We start from the raw sequence: 19735 nt of genomic DNA, 5'->3' as shown, positions 1-19735 counted from the left end.
AACCACCTCAGCTCAAAGGAGCCCATTTCCTTTACAGGCTGAATTAATAAAGCTTCTCAGTCCTGTGGCCCAAAACTCTAGACTTAAATACTTTTCTTTCAAAAACCTAAAGCCTAAAAGCTGTCTGAACCAAAGACTAAATGACCTTAACAGTTCTTTCTCAGTATTTAAAATGCTGGATGTATTGATCACCAAGAAACATGACCAACATTACTTAGCACCAAATTTTAAATAGTTGGTGGGATTAAACAAAAAACAAAAGGAGATTAACTAAGAAAAACTTGTTCAGCATTTGAAATATTATTTCATTTGCATGATTCAACAAATGCCTTTCCAGGTATTTTAAACACACCTGCAGAAGGAATGTAAGTTGGGCTTTTAAGCACTTGGCCAAAACGTCAACCCCTGCTTTCAGACCATTTCTCTTTCACCGTTACGCAAAGCCTCTTGTGAGGCTCAGGGAACCTTCTATTCTTTGTTGCTGTCACCTTCTGACATCCTTGTCACTAGCTTTAATTTACTCCTTATTTTGCTCAATCTTCTCTCTTTTAACCCTGATTCTTACTACAATCTTAACAGATTCCATTGTTCATAGAGATGAACATCCAACAGCCTGTCCCCAAATTTCTTGTCCCCTTGATCTTCAAACACCTTCACCTGGACTCCATTTAGACTTCTAATTCCCAGAGTCCCTTTCGAAGGCATCAGAGTTTGATGGACTTGGTTTCAGAAGCCAAACTCCCACTTTCTGACTACAACCCCCTCTCTTGTGACCTTCATGTGTTCACTCTCTCTTCAACCTGGCTGAGACTCCAGCTCCTTGATTTCTCAATTTTTTCCCCAAGTCACCTACCTCTTTTTGGCTTTTCTCCCTTCCCTAACCAACCTAGCCCCATGTCCTATTTCCTAACTGGTTTCCCTGCAATCTGTTCTCCTTGGTTCTCCTTGGTTCTGAATTCCCTTCGTAATACTTACTACAGCTTAAAATTATATTATTTTTTGATGACTTATTTATAATTTTCTGTATGAGCAGCAAGCTCCTTGAGTGGGAACAACTGCCTTGTTTAATGTTATCTCTCTAATGTCTAGCATAGTACCTGACACTAAGAGCACGTGCAATAAATATATAGTGAATAAATGAAAGGCAGCCCAATGTTTAAGGAGATTATGAAACCATGCCCCTGGATGGCGGCGCACATCCATGGTCTCAGTGACAGAGATGTCAGAGATGACAGCAATGACACTGAGTTGACTCAGCTGGGCAGTTAACACCTCCAGACAGCCCCCCACCATTTCCATCCCTACCTGCCCCAAACCCTCCTCACTCTCAAGTCCCATCACAACTCCTGTTTCCTTCAACTCTCCACTTAACCTGGTCTTCTACACCATCAAGAAATGGAGGCTAGCTGGTGTGATTTCTCCCAATTATTGATACTTTCCCTCACCTGAGGACTTATCGCCTTTCTCCAATCTGAGAGAATGATGCATCCAGCTGTCAAAAGTCAACCCTCAAAAAAAAAAAAAAAGTCAACCCTCTCTGGGATAGGGAGGGTGGGAGGGAGGGTGATGCAAGAGGGAAGAGATATGGGAACATACGTATATGTATAACTGCTTCACTTTGTTGTAAAGCAGAAACTAACACACCATTGTAAAGCAATTATACTCCAATAAAGATGTTAAAAAAAAAAAAGTCAACCCTCTCACCTGTGTCCTTGACCCCATTCCCTTGTATCCTAGTTTTACCAATTAGTCACCCCTCTCTCTAGCGACCGCTTCTCCTCAGCCCAGAAATATGCTCAACTCTGTTCTTTCACATCCTTAAAACAAAACCCTTACTTGATCTTTTGTCCCCTTCTAAGTTCTCTTCTTTATTACAGCAAGTCTATACTTGCTGTCTCCATTTTCTTCCCTTGCCAGTGATTTTTTTCTGCTGCCATCTTGCTTCTGTCCCACCTCTGAAACTCCTCCCCATCCTAAGTTTGCCAGTGATTTCCCAAGTGACAGATCTGAAGGACAAAGATCCTTGTCTTAGCTTGACACCAATTTCTGTTTTTCACTTAGCACCTGGAGCCTTGATGGGCACTAGCAAATCCCTTTCTCCTTTTTGAGACTCTCTCCTCTTAGCGTCTAAGACACTGAATCCACTTGGTACTTCTCTAAGCATCCCAGCTCGAGATCCTCTGCCAGATACCCTACCCTGCTCACTGCTCTTACACCAGACAGACTGTCTGACCTTCACAGTGCTCTGAAACTCATTTACAACTAAGTGTACTTAAAAATCAGAATTTCCAGCTTCACTTGAAAGATGAGAAAATCTGAACACATATATCCACATTCACATCTAGCAAAAACTGGCCAGAGCTGCACAGTGGCTGCCCCTTTAGATATCACATGATGGTAAGTGCTACAGAGAAAAACACAGCAGAGTAACAGTGAGCGCTGCTGTATGTATTTGTGTTATAAGTTATGCCCAGGGATATATGTGGAACCTAGAAAAATGGTACATATGAATCGGTTTGCAGGGCAGAAATTGAGACACAGATGTAGAGAACAAACATGGGGGGAAAGCGGCTGGGGGGTGGTGGTGGTGTGATGAATTGGGCGATTGGGATTGACATGCATACACTGATGTGTATAAAATTGATGACTAATAAGAACCTGCTGTATAAAAAATAAAATAAAATTCAAAAAAAAAAAAAAGGTATGCCCAGGGGAAGTCTCTCTGATGATGTTTGAGCAGAGATCTGTAGGAAGTAAGGGAGGGGGCTGTGTGGCTGTTTGGGAAAAGAACATTAAAAGTAGAGGGAGCAGCAAATGCAAAGGCTCTGAAGTGTACTTGGCTGGTTTGGGAAATAGCAAGGTCAACAGCACTGAAGTGTAGTGAGCCAAAGATATGTGGTAGAAGATGAAATCAAAGAGATAGGGAAGGGCAAGTGGCACAGGTCTCAGTGTCTCCACTTCATTTGTAATTTGGCTTCCAAGGCACTGTAGCTGAGATTTTCTTTGGTTAGTCAAATCCAATGGGCATTTTTCAGTCCTAATCTTTCTTGACCCTTTGATATCATTGATGACCTGTAATATTCTCACTTTCTTTGTATTCCTCCTATGCTTCTATTCCTTCACATTTTCATTTGTGGGCTCCTATTCTTTGGCCAACCTCTTAAATATGTTGTCTTCTATCATTTCCTTGTCATTCATTCCTCTTCTTCCTCTATATATACTCTTTTGGATACCCTCATCCACTTTCATGGCCACCCTGTCCTATAAAGGATAAAGGATGACTCCTGACTAGTTATCTACTGATAGATAACAAACTACCCTAAAACTTGGAAGCCTAAAGCAACAAAATCGTGTATTATCTCATACACTTTCTGTGGGTTAAGAGTGCAGGAGTAGGCCAGCTGGTGGTTCTGGCTCAGGATCTCTTATGAGAATCAAGTAATCTAAAGCCTAGACCGGGGCTGGGAAGGTCTGCTTTGCTTCCAAGTTCGCTCCCTTACATGGCTATTGATAGGAGTCCTCAGTTCTCTGCCATGCAATGGTCTGCTTGACTAACCTTATGACATGGCAGCTGTCTTTCCCCTGAGTAAGTGATCCCGGGGGAACAAGGCAGAAGTGTGGTATTTCATGTCTTAACCTTGGAAGTGACACACCATAATTTCTGCAATATCCTATTAGTTATATAGGTCAGCCCTATTTAATGCAGGAGGGAACTACACAGGGATGTGAACAGTGGGAGGAAAGAATCACTGGGAACAATCATTGAGGCCTCATTGTCTCGCCTCCCAAATTGGTTCTCTAGTTCAGATTTATCACCAAAGCCCCAGACCTGTACAGTGAGCTGTCTACTGAATAGCTATTGTTTGTTGACAATAATGGCAACAACTCTGCCATTAACTTCACAAACTTATTTTGTGAAAACCTGGAATCGGGTATAATGGCATGTCCATCAAAACGTCCTCTCCGGGAGTTGTGTGATGGTGGTGGAAGTGGTCAGGTCCTGGCTCTGAGCACTACGAAGTAAACTTAAAGATGCTGTAACTATCATTTACTGAGTACCCACCCTGTGTCAGGCACGGTGCCTGGTGCTTTACAATCACTCTCTCGCCACAACTCCACGAACAGAAGTTATTCTTCCCATTTCACAAATGAAGAAACAAAGGTTTTGAGGGTAACTTCCCTAAGCTTACCAATTACACAATCAGCATGACAAAGCAGGGATCAAATTCTGGCCTATTTCCAAGTTATGCTGTTTTGTTTTGTACTTTGAAACTCCACTCCATGGCTTTAGTAGTCTTGAGTTCTTTGCCTGTTTTGTACAATGCAGTCTCACTGTAGCCTACCTACTAGGGTACCGATAGGGTTCTAAGAAAGAATTTTCAAATTATCAGAAAACCAAGGTTTTATGTTTTTGTTTTGGTTTTAAATTGAGTTAGTTCAGTACTACTTTACCACAGCCTTACAAGTAATTCTCAAAATTCACTGGCCACAAAAATTTAACCCAGTCTGTAGAACATTAGTCTATCAATTTTCCTTGCCTAACCAGTTCCTCTATAGTTGTTCTCTACCTTACTAGGCTAAGAAAATGAAATAATTTGCCAACAGGCACTCTTAAAAGTCTCTCAAAGATACTAATTCTCAAACTATCAAACCAAGAGGAATAGAGAAAGGCATGGTGAAGTATGTTGACTCTTTTTAAAATCTACTCGCTTGTTTTCTTTACTAGGATCCACTGCACTGTCTGACTTTTTAAAAGTCCTTGGGGCAAAATCCTTATATTTGTAACTGTCTTAATGCACATTACAGGTCCTTTCAGCCCCATACTGATGCACAATGAAATCTAGGAAGAACACTGTTGCCAGTGGTTAGGTTCTGACACTTAAAAAAACAGTTAACTTTTGTAAAATAGTAATACTAGTGATGATGATGATGGTGATGATGATGACGAAGGAGCAGGAGGAGGAAGAGGATGAGAAAGAAGAGAACAAAACAAACAGAAAAAGGCAAAGTTCAAAGGACAATTTAATAGGAGCTGTCAAAGAAAAGGGAAAAGAGAAAAGTAAACGGCAGGCAGTCTCTGGCCTTAATCAGCTCACATTTTTTTTTTTTTTTTTGTGGTACGCAGACCTCTCATTGTTGTGGCCTCTCCCCGTTGCGGAGCACAGGCTCCGGACGCGCAGGCTCAGCGGCCATGGCTCACGGGTCCAGCCGCCCCGCGGCATGTGGGATCTTCCCGGACCGGGGCACGAACCCGTGTCCCCTGCATCGGCAGGCGGATTCTCAACCACGGCGCCACCAGGGAAGCTCAGCTCACATTTTTTAATCGACCTGATGTCCCTTGTTTCCTACTGTCTTCCCCCTTACAGAATCATCACAGAATTGTACCACTAATACAGATGAAAAAGTTACTCCACTTTTCCTTGCAAATTTAATTTATTGAGCTTTCCTGATGCCTGATTTAATGTTTAATAGTTAATTTTTCAAATTCACTAAATGCACATTTTTAGATAAACTCATGCAGAAGCAATGACCCACAGCACTTTCTTCCCTATTTTCCAGATAGTATTCATAAGAAATCAGAGGGCTAGGGACAAAGAGGTCACACAGTAGTATTTTGCAATACTCTAGTGTGCAATATGAAGCAATGAGTATTCCAAATATTTTAGTTAGGATTTGGAAAAAGAGGAAAATATTAAAATCAAAATGATTCAAGAGTAAATTAAAATTTTCCTATGTGTTTAAATGTGGTGGAGGGAAAAATGGTAAATCATCACATATTTGCTCCAGTGTAGGAACAATCTTACAACTTACACCTAAATGTTTTTAGGTACTGGTTGAGCTAGGTCCTAAAACTACTCCAAGTGGCAACTCAGGACACGGGAAAACATAAGGAACAAAAGGAAATGATTTTTAACTGCCAAAGGCAGATTTTTTGCACAATGATTGGAAGGAAAGTTGCAACCGTGAGGAGGATCTTTTACCTTCTCACATGGCAATAGACAGATAACAAGGCTGTATTTAAGTGTTGCAGACTTCCTTAGTCATCAGGGGACCCTACACACCACAGAGGTCTACCCTTTAAATACCTAAGCACAGGGGACCACACGAAGTCTAAAAGGAAGGTGGCTGAAGGTATTCTTAAAAGTGCATATTTTTCTTCTTTTTGGAGGGCTGTATGAATTGAAATGTTTATTTATATTTATGATAAATACTGATATATGGACTAATCTGTTTCTTCTATTTACTTAGCTTTTATTTTTCTTGTATATTTCCTTTCCTCTCATCTATCAGGGTAAAGAATATATTTTCTATTTTTACAACATTTTAATAAATATATTTAATGCAGCAAATCAATAATTTCTAGGTTGTAGATGTTTCTTCCTAAATGAGACTTCCCTGGGGTGGGCACAGCAATGTGCCTTGAAAGTCAATATAATTTAAAACACCAGTTTTTAAACATTAAGAAAATTAAAAATCCTGCACATATATGTCTTACTTTTAAAAATAAAGGTTGGATCTCAGCCATACTCTAAACACTAGAATACTTGGATCTAGGAAAGGAAAATAAGAGAAAGAGGACTCACTGACAAAATGCTGATAAGCTGCAACACCCTTTCAGTAAATCAAGTCCAAAAACCAAAAGATGATGCCAGGATCGGGGGGGAAAAAAAAGGGAAGTGGCCGAACGACAAAGTATCTGAAATTCGGCTTAAGAAAAAGGACGTAACCAGGCAAAAAGCTATGCATGTAAAGAATAGGAAGGTAATATGGCAGGAGTGGAAATTGCTATTAGTAAGGATGGAGGCATTGTGGGTGATTTTTTTCTTTTTGAAAATTTCTTTTTAATGATGGTTATACTGTGTTTTCAATTTTTAAAAAGAACCCCAAAAAGGGTGGGGGGAACAGTACAGGAAAACACACCGTGGGAACAGTCATGCACACAGATGTTTTGCGTAAGCTGCATTTTCAGAGACACCTGCCTTTGTAAGTAAAGCTGTCGTCAACAAGTTCTCTGAAGTGATGGGTGGGGCCTGAGAGAAAGTGAGCTGTGAAGAAACCAACAATTAGTACCCTTAGGGCTCAGAAACCCACAGTTTCTTAGATTAAGTTCCTCATTTATGAGCCACGTCTCTGCCCCAAATGCTTTGCCATCAGCAGTGTCTGCTACTCAAACAAGGAGGACTCGAGCTGCCCATCTGTCTCCACTCAAGTGATTGAGGTTCTCTGTCAGCAGCACCACTCAGCTCTTTGCAGAGAGAGGCTATCTCTCTGTGGTAGAAGAGATAGGGCACACAACCTACTGTATAAAAATCTGAGTGGGAAGCAAGCTTCCCTACTCCTCCCTTCTTGCTTCAATTCCAAATAAAAATGTTTATCATGTACAGAAAAATTCATGTAAAAGCAATGATAATACACTTGTTCCACCACCTTGCTTTGCTGTATGTTAAACTTTACTTCTATTTAATGAGATGAATATTCCTAGGTCTGTATTGCTTGCTTTATTGTTTGTGAGGCACTGAAAGGAAAGTCCGTTGACACTGCTTTATATAGCGCCCGCTCTAACACCATGTACAGAGTATTTAATAAATGTGATCTGAAAATGACAACAGAAACAATGCTGAAGACTCAAGCACATTTCGAAGGATAATAAAGTATGAAAGTCACTCACTGTAAAACCTCTTCTCTGGTGTGTGTACATAGGGTGTGTGAGCCCTGAGGTCTGCAACACACATCACAGGGAGAGCCTGCCTTACTTGTTCTTTGCAGCCTTCAATCGTGCCTGATTCAAGTGGGGAACTTCTATTCACAGTAGAACTTTCAACTTACTTGCAAAGTTCTTACAAAGTTTTATCTGTTATCCCTTCTTGAACTTCCCTTTTCTGAGAAGTTGGGTGTGCTGTGTGGGTTACTGTCTTACCTCTGCCTTCTGAGTGAGTTTACTACAAAAGATTTTAGAAACTTCTTGTTTAAGCATAGTAGCCTCTTCTAGGTCCTATATGAGCTCCCCTTCCTGCTAACATGACAATGGAGCTGATAATCTGTATTTATATAAATTTGTTTGGATAAAGCTACCCAAACTGCTAATATAATCCTTTTAAAAAAATATTCATTTATTTATTTACTTTGGCTGTGCCGGGTCTTAGCTGCGGCATGTGGGCTTCTTAGTTGCAGCATGCGGACTCTTAGTTGCGGCATGCGTGCAGGATCTAGTTCCCTGACCAGGGATGGAACCTCGGTCCCCTGCATTTGGGAGAGTGGAGTCTTACTCACTGGACCACCAGGGAAGTCCCTATAATCTTACTACATGGTGAAAGAGTTAAGAGGGAGGGTCTAAGTAAACATGGGGAAAGGTAAGCAGGTCATAGATCTGAAGGGTCTTATATTACTTGCCAAAGAATTTGGACTTTACCCTGAGGATAACAGAGATCCATAGTTTGCATTTCTAGAAAGATTCCTCTAACTACAGTATGGAGAATGGACTGGAAGGGGTTGAGACTTAGTTACTTTAGTGTTTCAGGCAAGAAGTAGAGAAGGGTAGTCTGATCTGAGCTAATGGGAATGAAGAGAAGACGGATATCTTGGGGATATTCGTCTAGTTTACTTTCTGGTACCGATGGAAAATTTACTCTGTAAAGAAATTCAGATTCTAAGAAAAAAATCAGAGAGGGAAAGCTTTGATATGTGTCAATTCCTTGCAATCAAAGAATGTCTTTTACTTTGCACCTCCTGACTCTTCAGACAGATCTTTTCCTTTAACAAATCCAATACTTTACAGAGTCTCACGTAAGAGGGTCAAAAAAGAAGTCTTATTGACATGGACATTAACTTTCATACCACCTGCTTCTGTCCAAACTTTTCTCAAAATAGGTTTTTTTCACCACCTCAACTTTCTCTTAAGTTTTACTTTACTAATCCTCAGATTTGGAGATCCAAATTTGCCTTAACCTATCTGCCAGCTGACAGCCAATCATCCTGCACAAGCCAGGGAAACTTACAGGCAATTCTTCCTCACATCACTTTGTTATCACACATGTCTAAATCATTTCCTGCCAGGCACCAAACTTCCAGCATCAAAGAAGGACAGCTGAAGAGAATACTTTTACACAAAGGACTTCCCTCCTTCCTAATACCTTACTCAACGGATATGACAGTATACAGATGATACAGTCAGGGCTCAACTTAAATGGAAGATAGTGCAGCTAAGTTGTGAAACCACCATTTTAAACCAATCATAAAGAAAGCAAGGTTAATTGCACATAATAACAAGCAAAAAATGAATCAGAAACCTGAAGCCAACTTCAACCAAAAGAAGGCAAGTGAATTTTACAAATTCATCTGTTATTACGTTAGAATAGGACATCAGTGAAGAACTGCTGAGCTGGTAATGCTAAATCTCTTTGGCTCTCAGCTAAATTAAGTTACCCATTATTAAAGACTATCTATGAGAAGACAGTTCTCATAGATAATTAATTTCCCCACCTCTAAAATCTGTAGTTGTGTAAAACATAGCTCTGGAGAACTTAGAAAGCATTTATATTAAACATTAACCACAGGCTATCCAGAGGAAAGGACCGGAATAAATCTGGGGAATATACTTAAATCACAGTAAAGTTGCCATGTTATAAAAGCCAACTAACTTTGCTTCTTATTTCTCTTCTGTTAAGTGGGATCACAACACTAAATAAGATGTTAGAGTGAAAGATGATTAAAAATGTGATGAGGCGGCTGTATCAAACCTTTCTTCGTTGTCTTGGGGAAGAGACAGTAGGGGCACACCTGGCCAGGTCTCAGCTGACCAGGGTTTTCTAATCTCACTTTACATATGGTTTAGTGCCTTTGAGTCAGTTTTAGCACTTTAGGCAGATTCTCTATTTACAAAGAGAAGGTTAGTATCTCACCTGCTGCAGGGAAACATGTAAAGGTAGAGAGGAAAAAGCATGGAACTGACAGTCAGGTGACCTAGAGTTCTTGCTCTGTCACCAATGAATTGTATAATATGGCATGAGACAATCGGATCTCAATTTCCTCATTCAACATTATAAACTCTTACATTTGTGATTTTAGGAGATTATCACTAGGAACCTTAAAATCATTCCATTAGTTCAAGACGAGATCACCATATTCCTATAGTATTAAACAGTCAAAAATACCAACTAGGTTTTTCACAGCAGAAGAGATAACTCTCAAAGAATGCCCCTAAAAGGTTATGTCACAATGGGCTGGATGCCTCTGCAAATGTAATGTTAAATCCTATAGGTTTCTGCTCAGTAACCAAATGGTTAATCTGTCCACTGGATTCCTGATTCCACTGGAAAATTTTTCTGCAAATGGAATCCCATCCCTCCCCCACTCCAGTGTTGATCAATTAAAAAAGAAAAGGATGAAACGGCTGCTTGAGTCGTTTTACACTCATAAAAGAGGGTACAAGTTGCCTGCCTGAGCTAAAAGGTGGTGTACTAGAGTCGCCCGAATTGGCCATATTACTGATTCACTTGGCCCTCTAGAAAGCCATTCTACCTCTGAGTTTCTCCATCTGTAAAACAGGATTAGTTCTATCTATCCTGTCTCACATGCTTAGGGATAAAATATCCTTTCTTCTTAGTTGACAAAAGTTTGTGCAAGCTTTCTAACAAGTATCAAGTACCATAATTATATAAATACAAGTTATTATCCTAAAGTACATGAAGCTTAGGCTTTACCTTTTAAATTCTGAATAAATGTTAACTTTTGGTCAACGAAATAGAAAAAGAAATCACCCCCTAGGCATGTTTTTAAAAAATATATATATATTTATTTGTTTGTTTATTTTATTTTTGCCTGCATTGGGTCTTCGTTGCTACGTGTGGGCTTGCTCTGGTTGCGGTGAGTGGGGGCTACTCTTCGTTGCGGTGCGCGGGCTTCTCACTGCGGTGGCTTCTCTTGTTGTGGAGCACCAGCTCTAGGCTCGTGGGCTTCAGCAGTTGCAGCACGCAGGCTCAGTAGTTGTGGCTTGTGGGCTCTAGAGCGCAGGCTCAGTAGTTGTGGCACACGGTCTTAGTTGCTCCGCGGCATGTGGGATCTTCCTGGACCAGGGTTCGAACCCGTGTCCCCTGCGTTGGCAGGTGGATTCTTAACCACTGCGCCACCAAGAAGTCCCGTGGGCATGTTTTCATATGGAATGAACTCCTGGCTTCTTTCTGAAGCGATTTACTTTAGCTTTTAAAACAATTTTTTGGTTTAGCACATAAAGCCTTTTAACCCAAGGAGCAGCTGGAAAAAAGCATCTCTACATATAAGCAGAACTAAAATAGTGTCCCTGTTTCTTTAAATATAATTGTAACACTAGTAATGAAGACCAGCTAAGGTCATTCTACTGTCTTTTTCCACATTAGCCAAGTCCACACCTTACTATATTTAGACAAGGTATGCATACCCCACTAAAGATAGGAGACTCAGTCCTAGGTTTAGGGTCACAATAGTGGGGTTATTACCTCAGCTGAGGGGGAAAGACACTAAGAAAGAAAACCTATATTGATGCATTCCCTGGCAACCAACAGAACAACCAATGCTCAATTTTACCTCACTGTGAACAGATGTATGATCTCTAGTATGCACAGAACAATCTCTACCATACGTAACTCCAGCACAGTCATGACGAAAGCAGAGCAGTGAATATCATTTAGATCACTCACTCGCCAGGACTGCTCACCATGCCTTAGCCAAAGAGCTGCCTAGGTCAACAGGGTAAAATATTCAGCCGTTTGATCTCTTGGGAACTGGAACAAATAAGTTTTCAACTCGGGAATCCCCACTATGTCAAAAACACCAGGGTCTGACTGGTAGCGTCCTCCAGCAGTGCCCAGCTGACAGCCTCTTGGATCCATCGTCCAGCAAAGGAAGAACCAAATGGGGACAAAACTGACTTATGTATTTTTTTAAAAAAGCTTATGGAACACGGATTTTATAATAAAGACTGTGTTGAACTGAATCAGGAACATGGTAATGCAGGTAACGGAGGAAACTGCTTGGGTGGATATATTCTGTAAGGGGCCCCTAAACCTGGGGTCAAAACAAAAAGTCTGAGAAAAAGATCTTAAAGAAAACACAGTTGCCCTCAAGAGAAAGCTAAGATAACCCCAGTAACAACCAGATGTTTCTGGCACCTCCCCAACTGTGAGGTGAAAAAAATTAAATACATTTAAAGAATTCAGTAAACATGCTTCTGAAACATTAAGTATAACAAATAGAAATCTGTTTGTCTTCATTCAAAGGAAACTGCACATTGCAATTATGAACATTTCCACTGCAGGAAAGATAAGCAGATGTTGGATGTTTTCCCAAAGTTTTTTCAGTGTCACTGAAGAGGCATTTTTTTCAGATTAATGGTTAATGCTAAAAAGGCAACATTTTGAATGTTGTTTTTTCTCTTCCTATATATTTTAACATTTCTACAGTGACATATTTAACGAACAGTCAGCAAAGAGAAAACAACTACACATACAGCTTATACGGTATACTTGTATATTCATATTCCAATATTTACTTCTAAACTAAAAGCAACATAGAAAAATATTTTAAATAGTATGAATTCTGAAAAAAACTTCATTCTCTCTCTCCTCTGCATTAAAATCCTACTTAATGAAAAATATATCTAAATATTCTCATCTGACACTGAAAAACTGAATCCTCTTGTAGGACAAAATTCTAGGATGTAAATAAATAAGCTTTTTAAAAGGGTGTTTAATTTCTGGTTTTTTGTTTGTTTTTGTGGTACGCGGGCCTCCCACTGTTGTGGCCTCTCCCGTTGCGGAGCACAGGCTCCGGACGGACGCGCAGGTTCGGCGGCCATGGCTCACGAGCCCAGCCGCTCCGCGGCATATGGGATCTTCGCGGACCGGGGCACGAATCCGTGTCCCCTGCATGGGCAGGCGGACTCTCAACCACTGCGCCACTAGGGAAGCCCAAGGGTGTTTAATTTCTAAGAGGGATAAACTGGTCTGAGTTTTCTCATGGCTTTCTATGCAAAACGCAGATTTTTTTTTTTTTCCAAATATGCACTGGATTAAGGCCTAAATAAATGAATTACGTGAGATGGCAAGAAAGCAAAAATGGCACATAAAACTTAATTGCTCACACTTCTAAAAATTTGTAACTATACACTGCAGGCTGCAGAAACCGGTCTTAAATAGCAAAGGATGGTTTAATGGTTTGGAGAATACTTTGACTCTCAGTGCACAACACATTAAATAGCACACTCATTCCACTAAATATCTAAGCCCAAGGCAGTCGTCCCCAAACTTCTCAACAAGCTCTTTATAATTTAATAAGAATCTGGCTTAAATGTATTTTAAAATTCTCCTAATTCTTCTCACGACTTTTACTTCAAAGTAACAACTTTAAGTTATTTCTGCCTTCCTGTATATAGTTCAAAGCACCAGAAATACTTTACCCCAATACTGCTTCTCTTTTCACCCACCACACAGGTTGTGACTATTTGCTGAGGAACACAAATATTCAGGCTTTACAGTAATATTCCAAGTCTTCTTTAGCAAAGCAAATACCATTCTTGGAATTTCTACTCCAAAATTATTAGAGAGAGAACTCAAAAGGCTGCATAATACTTCTCAACAGAGAGAAAATGGTAGTTCAAAATCCTTCATTGTGGGGAAATCATGAGTGATTGTTTAAAAATGTTTAAATGAATCTCACTGGGAAGGTCAAACAGCTTAAAAACACCTTACTTAATTTCTAAGTCAAATGCCTAAAATAGTCTATTCCAGGTTCTTAATTTGGGGTGAGAGGAAGGGCATTACAGGCATTACATTCCTTTGAGAATTTGATGAAAGTTATGGCTTTTTCCTGCAAAAAAATAAATGTACTAATAATATGTACACCCACCTTTGCATATCATTTCATTGTATTCATGAACGTAGTTTAAAACTCTGGATTAAAGGAACCTTGTAGTTGCCCTCAGGAGACTATGAGCAGCTGGGAATTAACAGTCCTCCGACCACCCCCCCCCCTCATCTTTTAGCAGACAACAACTCAGCTTTAACGAGAGGCAATCACTGAATGATTGGCGCTTGGATTTAACTTTGAAACCAGAGGAACAGATAAGGCCTGGGGCTTTCTAAGGGTCTTCTATTAATACTTTGGACTCTTGCCATTCTAAAGCACGCAAAAGGCAAATCCTATGAAAAGGCCCTCTTACCTGCCCCATAACGCTGCCTCCTCTCCTCATTTCTGGAAATCCCTCTACAATAAACTTGCTTATATCACAAAGATTCCCAAGCATTAGATGAAGTTCACTTACTGAAGCCCTGCAGTACAAGATATAACAGAATTTCAGTACAATAAAGGATTTTGGACAAGATTTTGAAATTCATTAAAGTCAATCTGACCAGCAAATGAGGTTTTACATTTCCTAAACCTGCTGGATACTCCAGAATTTTTTAATAGCTACCCAGAGCATGCCATTTCATGTAGCATGCCATTACTGTACTTATATTCTAACAGTGTGAAAAATCCAAGATCATAGGTACATTAAACACTGCTTTATGTGGTAGTGATTTAGCATGAAGGAAATGACTAGATTTAAAGCTTTATTGAGTTTATGATTTTATAATCCATGCTACATGGGAGAGGAGATTAAATGCAAGGTATAAGTGTTACTGTAAAGGCTAATGGTTATGTAAGTTAACAATTCTTATGTATTTTTAAAAAAATTTAATTAATTTATTTTTGTCTGCATTGGGTCTTTGTTGCCGCGCGCGGGGCTGAGCCGGGGTTACTCTTCCTTGCGGGGCGCGAGCTTCTCACTGCTGTGGCTTCTCGCTCACAGGCTCTAGAGCGCAGGGCTCAGTACTTGTGGCGCACGGGCTTAGTTGCTCCGCGGCATGTGGGTGGGATCTTCTCCGACCAGGGCTCAAACCCGTGCCCCCTGCATCGGCAGATGGATTCTTAACCACTGTGCCACCAGGGAAGCCCCAACAATCCTTATCTACTGCTATTATGTCTGTAAATGCAGTGGCTCGTATTGTTTAGATTATTTATCATACCTAAAAATTCATTTATACATTTATACCAAATGTCTATACTTCAGTTTGTGGCTCAAAAAATTTATCAGTTTCCTGACCATTTTCTCTAAAACAGCACTCCTTCTCCCAGGTTACTGTCCATCTTTTTTGTCCTGCTTTATTTTTTCTTTACAGCCATATCATCAGCTGATTATTTACAACAGTTTATTTACATTCTGGAATGTAAGTTCTAAGAGCTTAGAGTTGGTCTTTTTGGATCATTCCCAATGCCTAGAACATTGTAGGTGATCAATACATGAACGAACAGGTATTTACTAAGTGGAGATACAAAATTAACTGGAGGCAAATACAGCATAGTGACAAAGCATGAGGTATAAAGAGGACTTGGATTTTAGTCACCGCTCTTACATTTATTAATTATATAACCTGAATAAGTCATTTAATCTCTTTGAACGTCAATCTCTTTCCTTTAAAATGATGCTAAAGGGCTTCCTTGGTGGCGCAGTGGTTGAGAGTCCGCCTGCCGATGCAGGGGACACGGGCTCGTGCCCCGATCCGGGAAGATCCCACATGCCGCGGAGCGGCTGGTCCCGTGGGCCATGGCCGCTGAGCCTGCACGGCGTCCGGAGCCTGTGCTCCGCAACGGGAGAGACCAAAACAGTGAGAGGTCCGCGTACCGCAAAATAAATAAATAAATAAATAAATAAATGATGCTAAAATATTACGATAAAGGGTTATTTGCAAGGGTTATAGGAAATAACAGAAGTAAAAACTTGTTGCAAATATTAATGATTCTATCCCAGCAGTTATTCTTGGAAAATTGGCAGAAAATTCTGTAAAACAGATCAATCTTAAGAAAGCAAGTTATTCTGTCACCTAATCTTTGGTCTTGCAGAACTGTAGAGGCAGAATGAAGTAGTGAGAAAGCACAGCATTACAAGGGATGGACTTGAACGTCACTTACCAGCTGGCTGACCTTGAGGAAATCTCTTAACCCCTCAGAGGCTTACTTTTCTTACCTATAAAATGTGGGGGGAAATGCTACCTCAAAGTGTAATTGTTTGAACTAAATGTTACATTAATTGTGAGAGCTCTTTTTAAACTTTGACACAAAATATGTATTTTTAGTTAAATCAATTAATTACCTTTCCTTAAAGAAAATCCTAACCTTGTTTGTTCCACCAGCCAAATGGAAGGAAATATTATTCCAGAACGTGCTAACATGAACTATGGGCAGAAGTGTACACACTCCCAATTCTTGCTGCAAGTTCTCCAACTTTGGTGACAGGATGGAATAGAGCATGAAAAGACAGAAAAGGAAGATACAGAATGGAAAGAGAAAACAGGTTCAAACAGACACAAATAAGTAGCAAAGAACAAGCAGCAAGTAGAATAAGTAGCAAAGTTCTGATCAACATTGAGTATACCTGATTTCTTTTTTTTAAGTTTTTGATGTGGACCATTTTTAAAGTCTTTATTGAATATGTTACAATATTGCTTCTGTTTTATGCTCTGTTTTTTTTTTGGCCAAGAGGCATGTGGGATCTTAGCTCTCAGACCAGGGATCAAACCCACACCCCCTGGATTGGAAGGGGAAGTCTTAGCCACTGGACCGCCAGGGAAGTCCCGAGTCTATATTTAATTTCACATCCCAAGGTCAGGGCTCACTTCATGAACATGCAATCTGTGCAGCTGCACAAGGTCGGTGCTTGAAAGGGGCTTGCACTTGATTCAATGCTCTGCTGTTGCTATCTTGAAATTCTTAATGCTTTTCAAACAGGGGGCCCCAATTTTCATTAGGTACTGGGCCCTGCAAATTATGTAGCTAGTCCTGCTCGCAATCTTAACTTACAATCTTAATGACTGCATACAAGGACCACTACTAACTTAAAGGACAATCACTAACAAATAGACTTTTAATCAGGTTGGTGATCACATATTTGTAGTACCTAAATTCTGAAGTTAACAAAATACTTAGTAAAAGCCAATTTAATTAAAAAGCAGTAGACCAAATTAGAAATGCAAATATTATTTGCCTTTCCCATTTTTGTGGTCCATCACGTCCTAATAACAGGCCAAACGGCAATGTCAGCAAATGAAGTACCTGAATCTAACCTAACTGATGTTTCATTCTGAAACCCAACAAAAGACCCCAGTGATTGTGGATTACCTTCAGTTTTTGATTTACCATCTGCTACCTTACAGTACGCAGAGCAGAGTGACAGTGCCACAGAAATCATCGCTGAAGTGAAAGCCCTAACGCAATCCAGTTTAATTAAAGCACACCCTTTAAATAATGTTTTGTTTCTTTCCTGCTCCTGTGGACTGAGAGACAGCTGGTGGCTCTTCTTTGATTGAAGCTGAAAGGCTGAAGCTGATGAACTGAACATTTCCCGTATAGCAAATTCAATTTTTGATGCCTGCAGGCCAAAAAGATACTTTTCCCCCTTAAAGCCAGACTCACCCCACATTGGTCCATTGTGACCTTTGGACTCCTTATCAGTCACCTTCAGTCTCCGACAGTAGTTGGACTGGCCAACCCACAGAGGTCCACTCTCCAGAGAACAAAGGCTTGCTATGTAAAAGAGATGAGCTGTGGGCAGAGATACCATCTGTAGAGAAGGTGCTGAACTCATCCTCTGTGTTCCAGCAGCATGTCCAGGACTGCTGCCACTACAAAAAAGTGAAACTTCACCCCAAAACTTTCTCCGCCTGTGATTTAAACACACACCTTCATTAAGGAAGGAGCTCGGTTTCAGACAAAGGCAGGCAACCAATACTACTGAATCCAGCATGCAAACGTGGCCTGCATTCTAACATTCCTTTCTCCTTCCCATCTTTTTTCTTTAAGTCTGCCAGAAGCCCCTCTGAGTACTATTTAGATCTGCAGGGACATTCAAAGTAAGACTCTTTAAGAGCTTTAAGAAATACATACACTCTTGGGCTTCCCCGGTTAAGAGTCCGCCTGCCAATGCAGGAGACACGGGTTTGAGCCCTGGTCTGGGAAGATCTCACGTTCCGCGAAGCTACTGAGCCTGCACGCCACAACTGCTGAAGCCTGTGCGACACAACAAGAGCCTGTGCTCCACAACAAGACAAGCCAACGCAATGAGAAGCCCGCGCACGGCAACCAAGAGTAGCCCCTGCTTGCCACAGCTAGAGAAAGCCCGCGTGCAGCAACAAAGCCCCAACGCAGCCAAAAATAAAATCAATCAATCAATAAATTTATTTTAAAAAAGAGAAATACATACACTCTTCTCCTTTCTCCTATATTCAATATTCAAATAGCCTCAAAGATGAAAACTTTTTTTTCAAGATTTTAAACGGCTTGTTCCCTAAAAAGTTCACCTCCTCAACTTTGAGAAATATACCCACTGCTTCCTATAAACCAGATGAGGAAATTCTAATTTTGTAAGTATAGTTACAAGCATTAACAAACTAATGTATATGATCATCGTTTAACATTTCAGTATCCTTAATAAGATAGAACTTTGGGAAATCTCAATGATGCTTAACACTTCCTAAACAGAAAACAATGAAATGTTCAAGGTTAATTTGCTGCAGGACCCTAGGTAAGTGTCAGTTATCTTTTGGATCAGAAATCTCTAAGTCAAAAATGGTGATGATTTTAGAATAAAATAAAAACATGGGGAGCAAACCTAAATCCACAAACACTACAGATATATTCAACACCATCTCGGGATAATTAGTTTCTTCATCTTATCAATGCACTATTATTTCATCTTTCCGTAAGTTCTACTCAAATAGCTTACAAATTTTCCATCAGTGCTTGGGTAGGAAAGCAATTCCTGATAGGAAAGACAAATAAGGATCAATTTTTCTGGGTCACCAACTGGTTCAGATGAATTGAAGGATAAAATTGTATCTACCTTGATTTTATTTTTTATTATTTTATCAGCACTATGAAAATGAATTACTAAAATTGTTGGTGGGAGTGTAGACTGGTACAACATTTCTGGTGAGCAAACCGGCAATCTATATCAAAAACTCTAGAAATATATATACCCTTTGGTCTAGCAATCCCAGAAATGAGTTTTAGGGTATCTCCTTCAGGGACATGTGTAAAGATTTAGGCACAAGGATATTCATTCAGTGAGGCTTTGTTTATAACTGCAAAAAACTGAACACAATCAAAATGTGCAACAACAGGGCAGACAGAATTCAGTTCTATGGAAAACAAACAACTCTCAAAAAGGATATGAAAGAAACTCATTTGAGGACAATGACAGGATGTTCCCAATATGCTAAGTGAAAGAAAAAAAAAAAAAAGTAAAACAGAGTACAAAGCAAACGATAGAGGACAATCCCATTTTTTAAAACTATATACATACATAAATTAACTAAATAAATAAAAGTATACACATACATAGACATGCCTGGATGGTATTAACAGTAAACATATTTGGGAGATAAGAATAAGGATAATGCTTTTGGGGGAGAAGAGGAATGCCTCAGTGTTTTGTTTTTCTATAATAAACACGCATTATCTGCAATATTAAAAAATAACCAATACTTTTTGCTTTGTTGATTTTAAGTACCAGTAAGACCAGTTCCATTAAAAAAAAAAATCGCTCACTCAGGACACGTTCATTTTTAAGCTGAGTGGGTGGTAAAGAATGAGATATTATCAACTTTACTGTGTATAAGGTAGACAAGCTTTTTAAAGCAAAAGAGATTCTCCATTTGAAAAATTTCCT

The 19735-nt window shown here is 39.9% G+C and overlaps 1 protein-coding gene across 11 annotated transcripts in view; it reads right to left on the bottom strand.

Moving 5' to 3' along the window:
• SSH2 (slingshot protein phosphatase 2) overlaps positions 1-19735 on the bottom strand; it is a 242957-nt gene that overhangs the window by 77890 nt on the left and 145332 nt on the right. The window contains exons 2-4 of one of the 11 annotated variants that reach the window (XM_067022150.1): positions 17482-17729; positions 16163-16293; positions 14192-14300 (exon numbers count right to left, since the gene is read on the bottom strand). The exons of 5 other annotated variants lie outside the window; for them this stretch is intronic. Coding sequence is in view for 3 of the 6 variants with exons in the window: in XM_067022147.1 (XP_066878248.1) it covers positions 16186-16241 (56 nt within the window). In the remaining 3 variants the exon portion in view is untranslated. Of the gene's footprint in view, positions 1-14191; positions 14301-16162; positions 16294-17481; positions 17744-19735 lie in introns of those variants that run through there. 5 more of the 11 variants (XM_067022151.1, XM_067022147.1, XM_067022149.1 and 2 more) reach the window with 5 other exon arrangements.

This window comes from Kogia breviceps, chromosome 19 (assembly GCF_026419965.1).
Source record: "Kogia breviceps isolate mKogBre1 chromosome 19, mKogBre1 haplotype 1, whole genome shotgun sequence".
Classification (NCBI taxonomy): domain Eukaryota; kingdom Metazoa; phylum Chordata; class Mammalia; order Artiodactyla; family Physeteridae; genus Kogia; species Kogia breviceps.
Note: the sequence above shows the minus strand (reverse complement) of the source record. Positions and strands in the feature narration are given on the sequence as shown.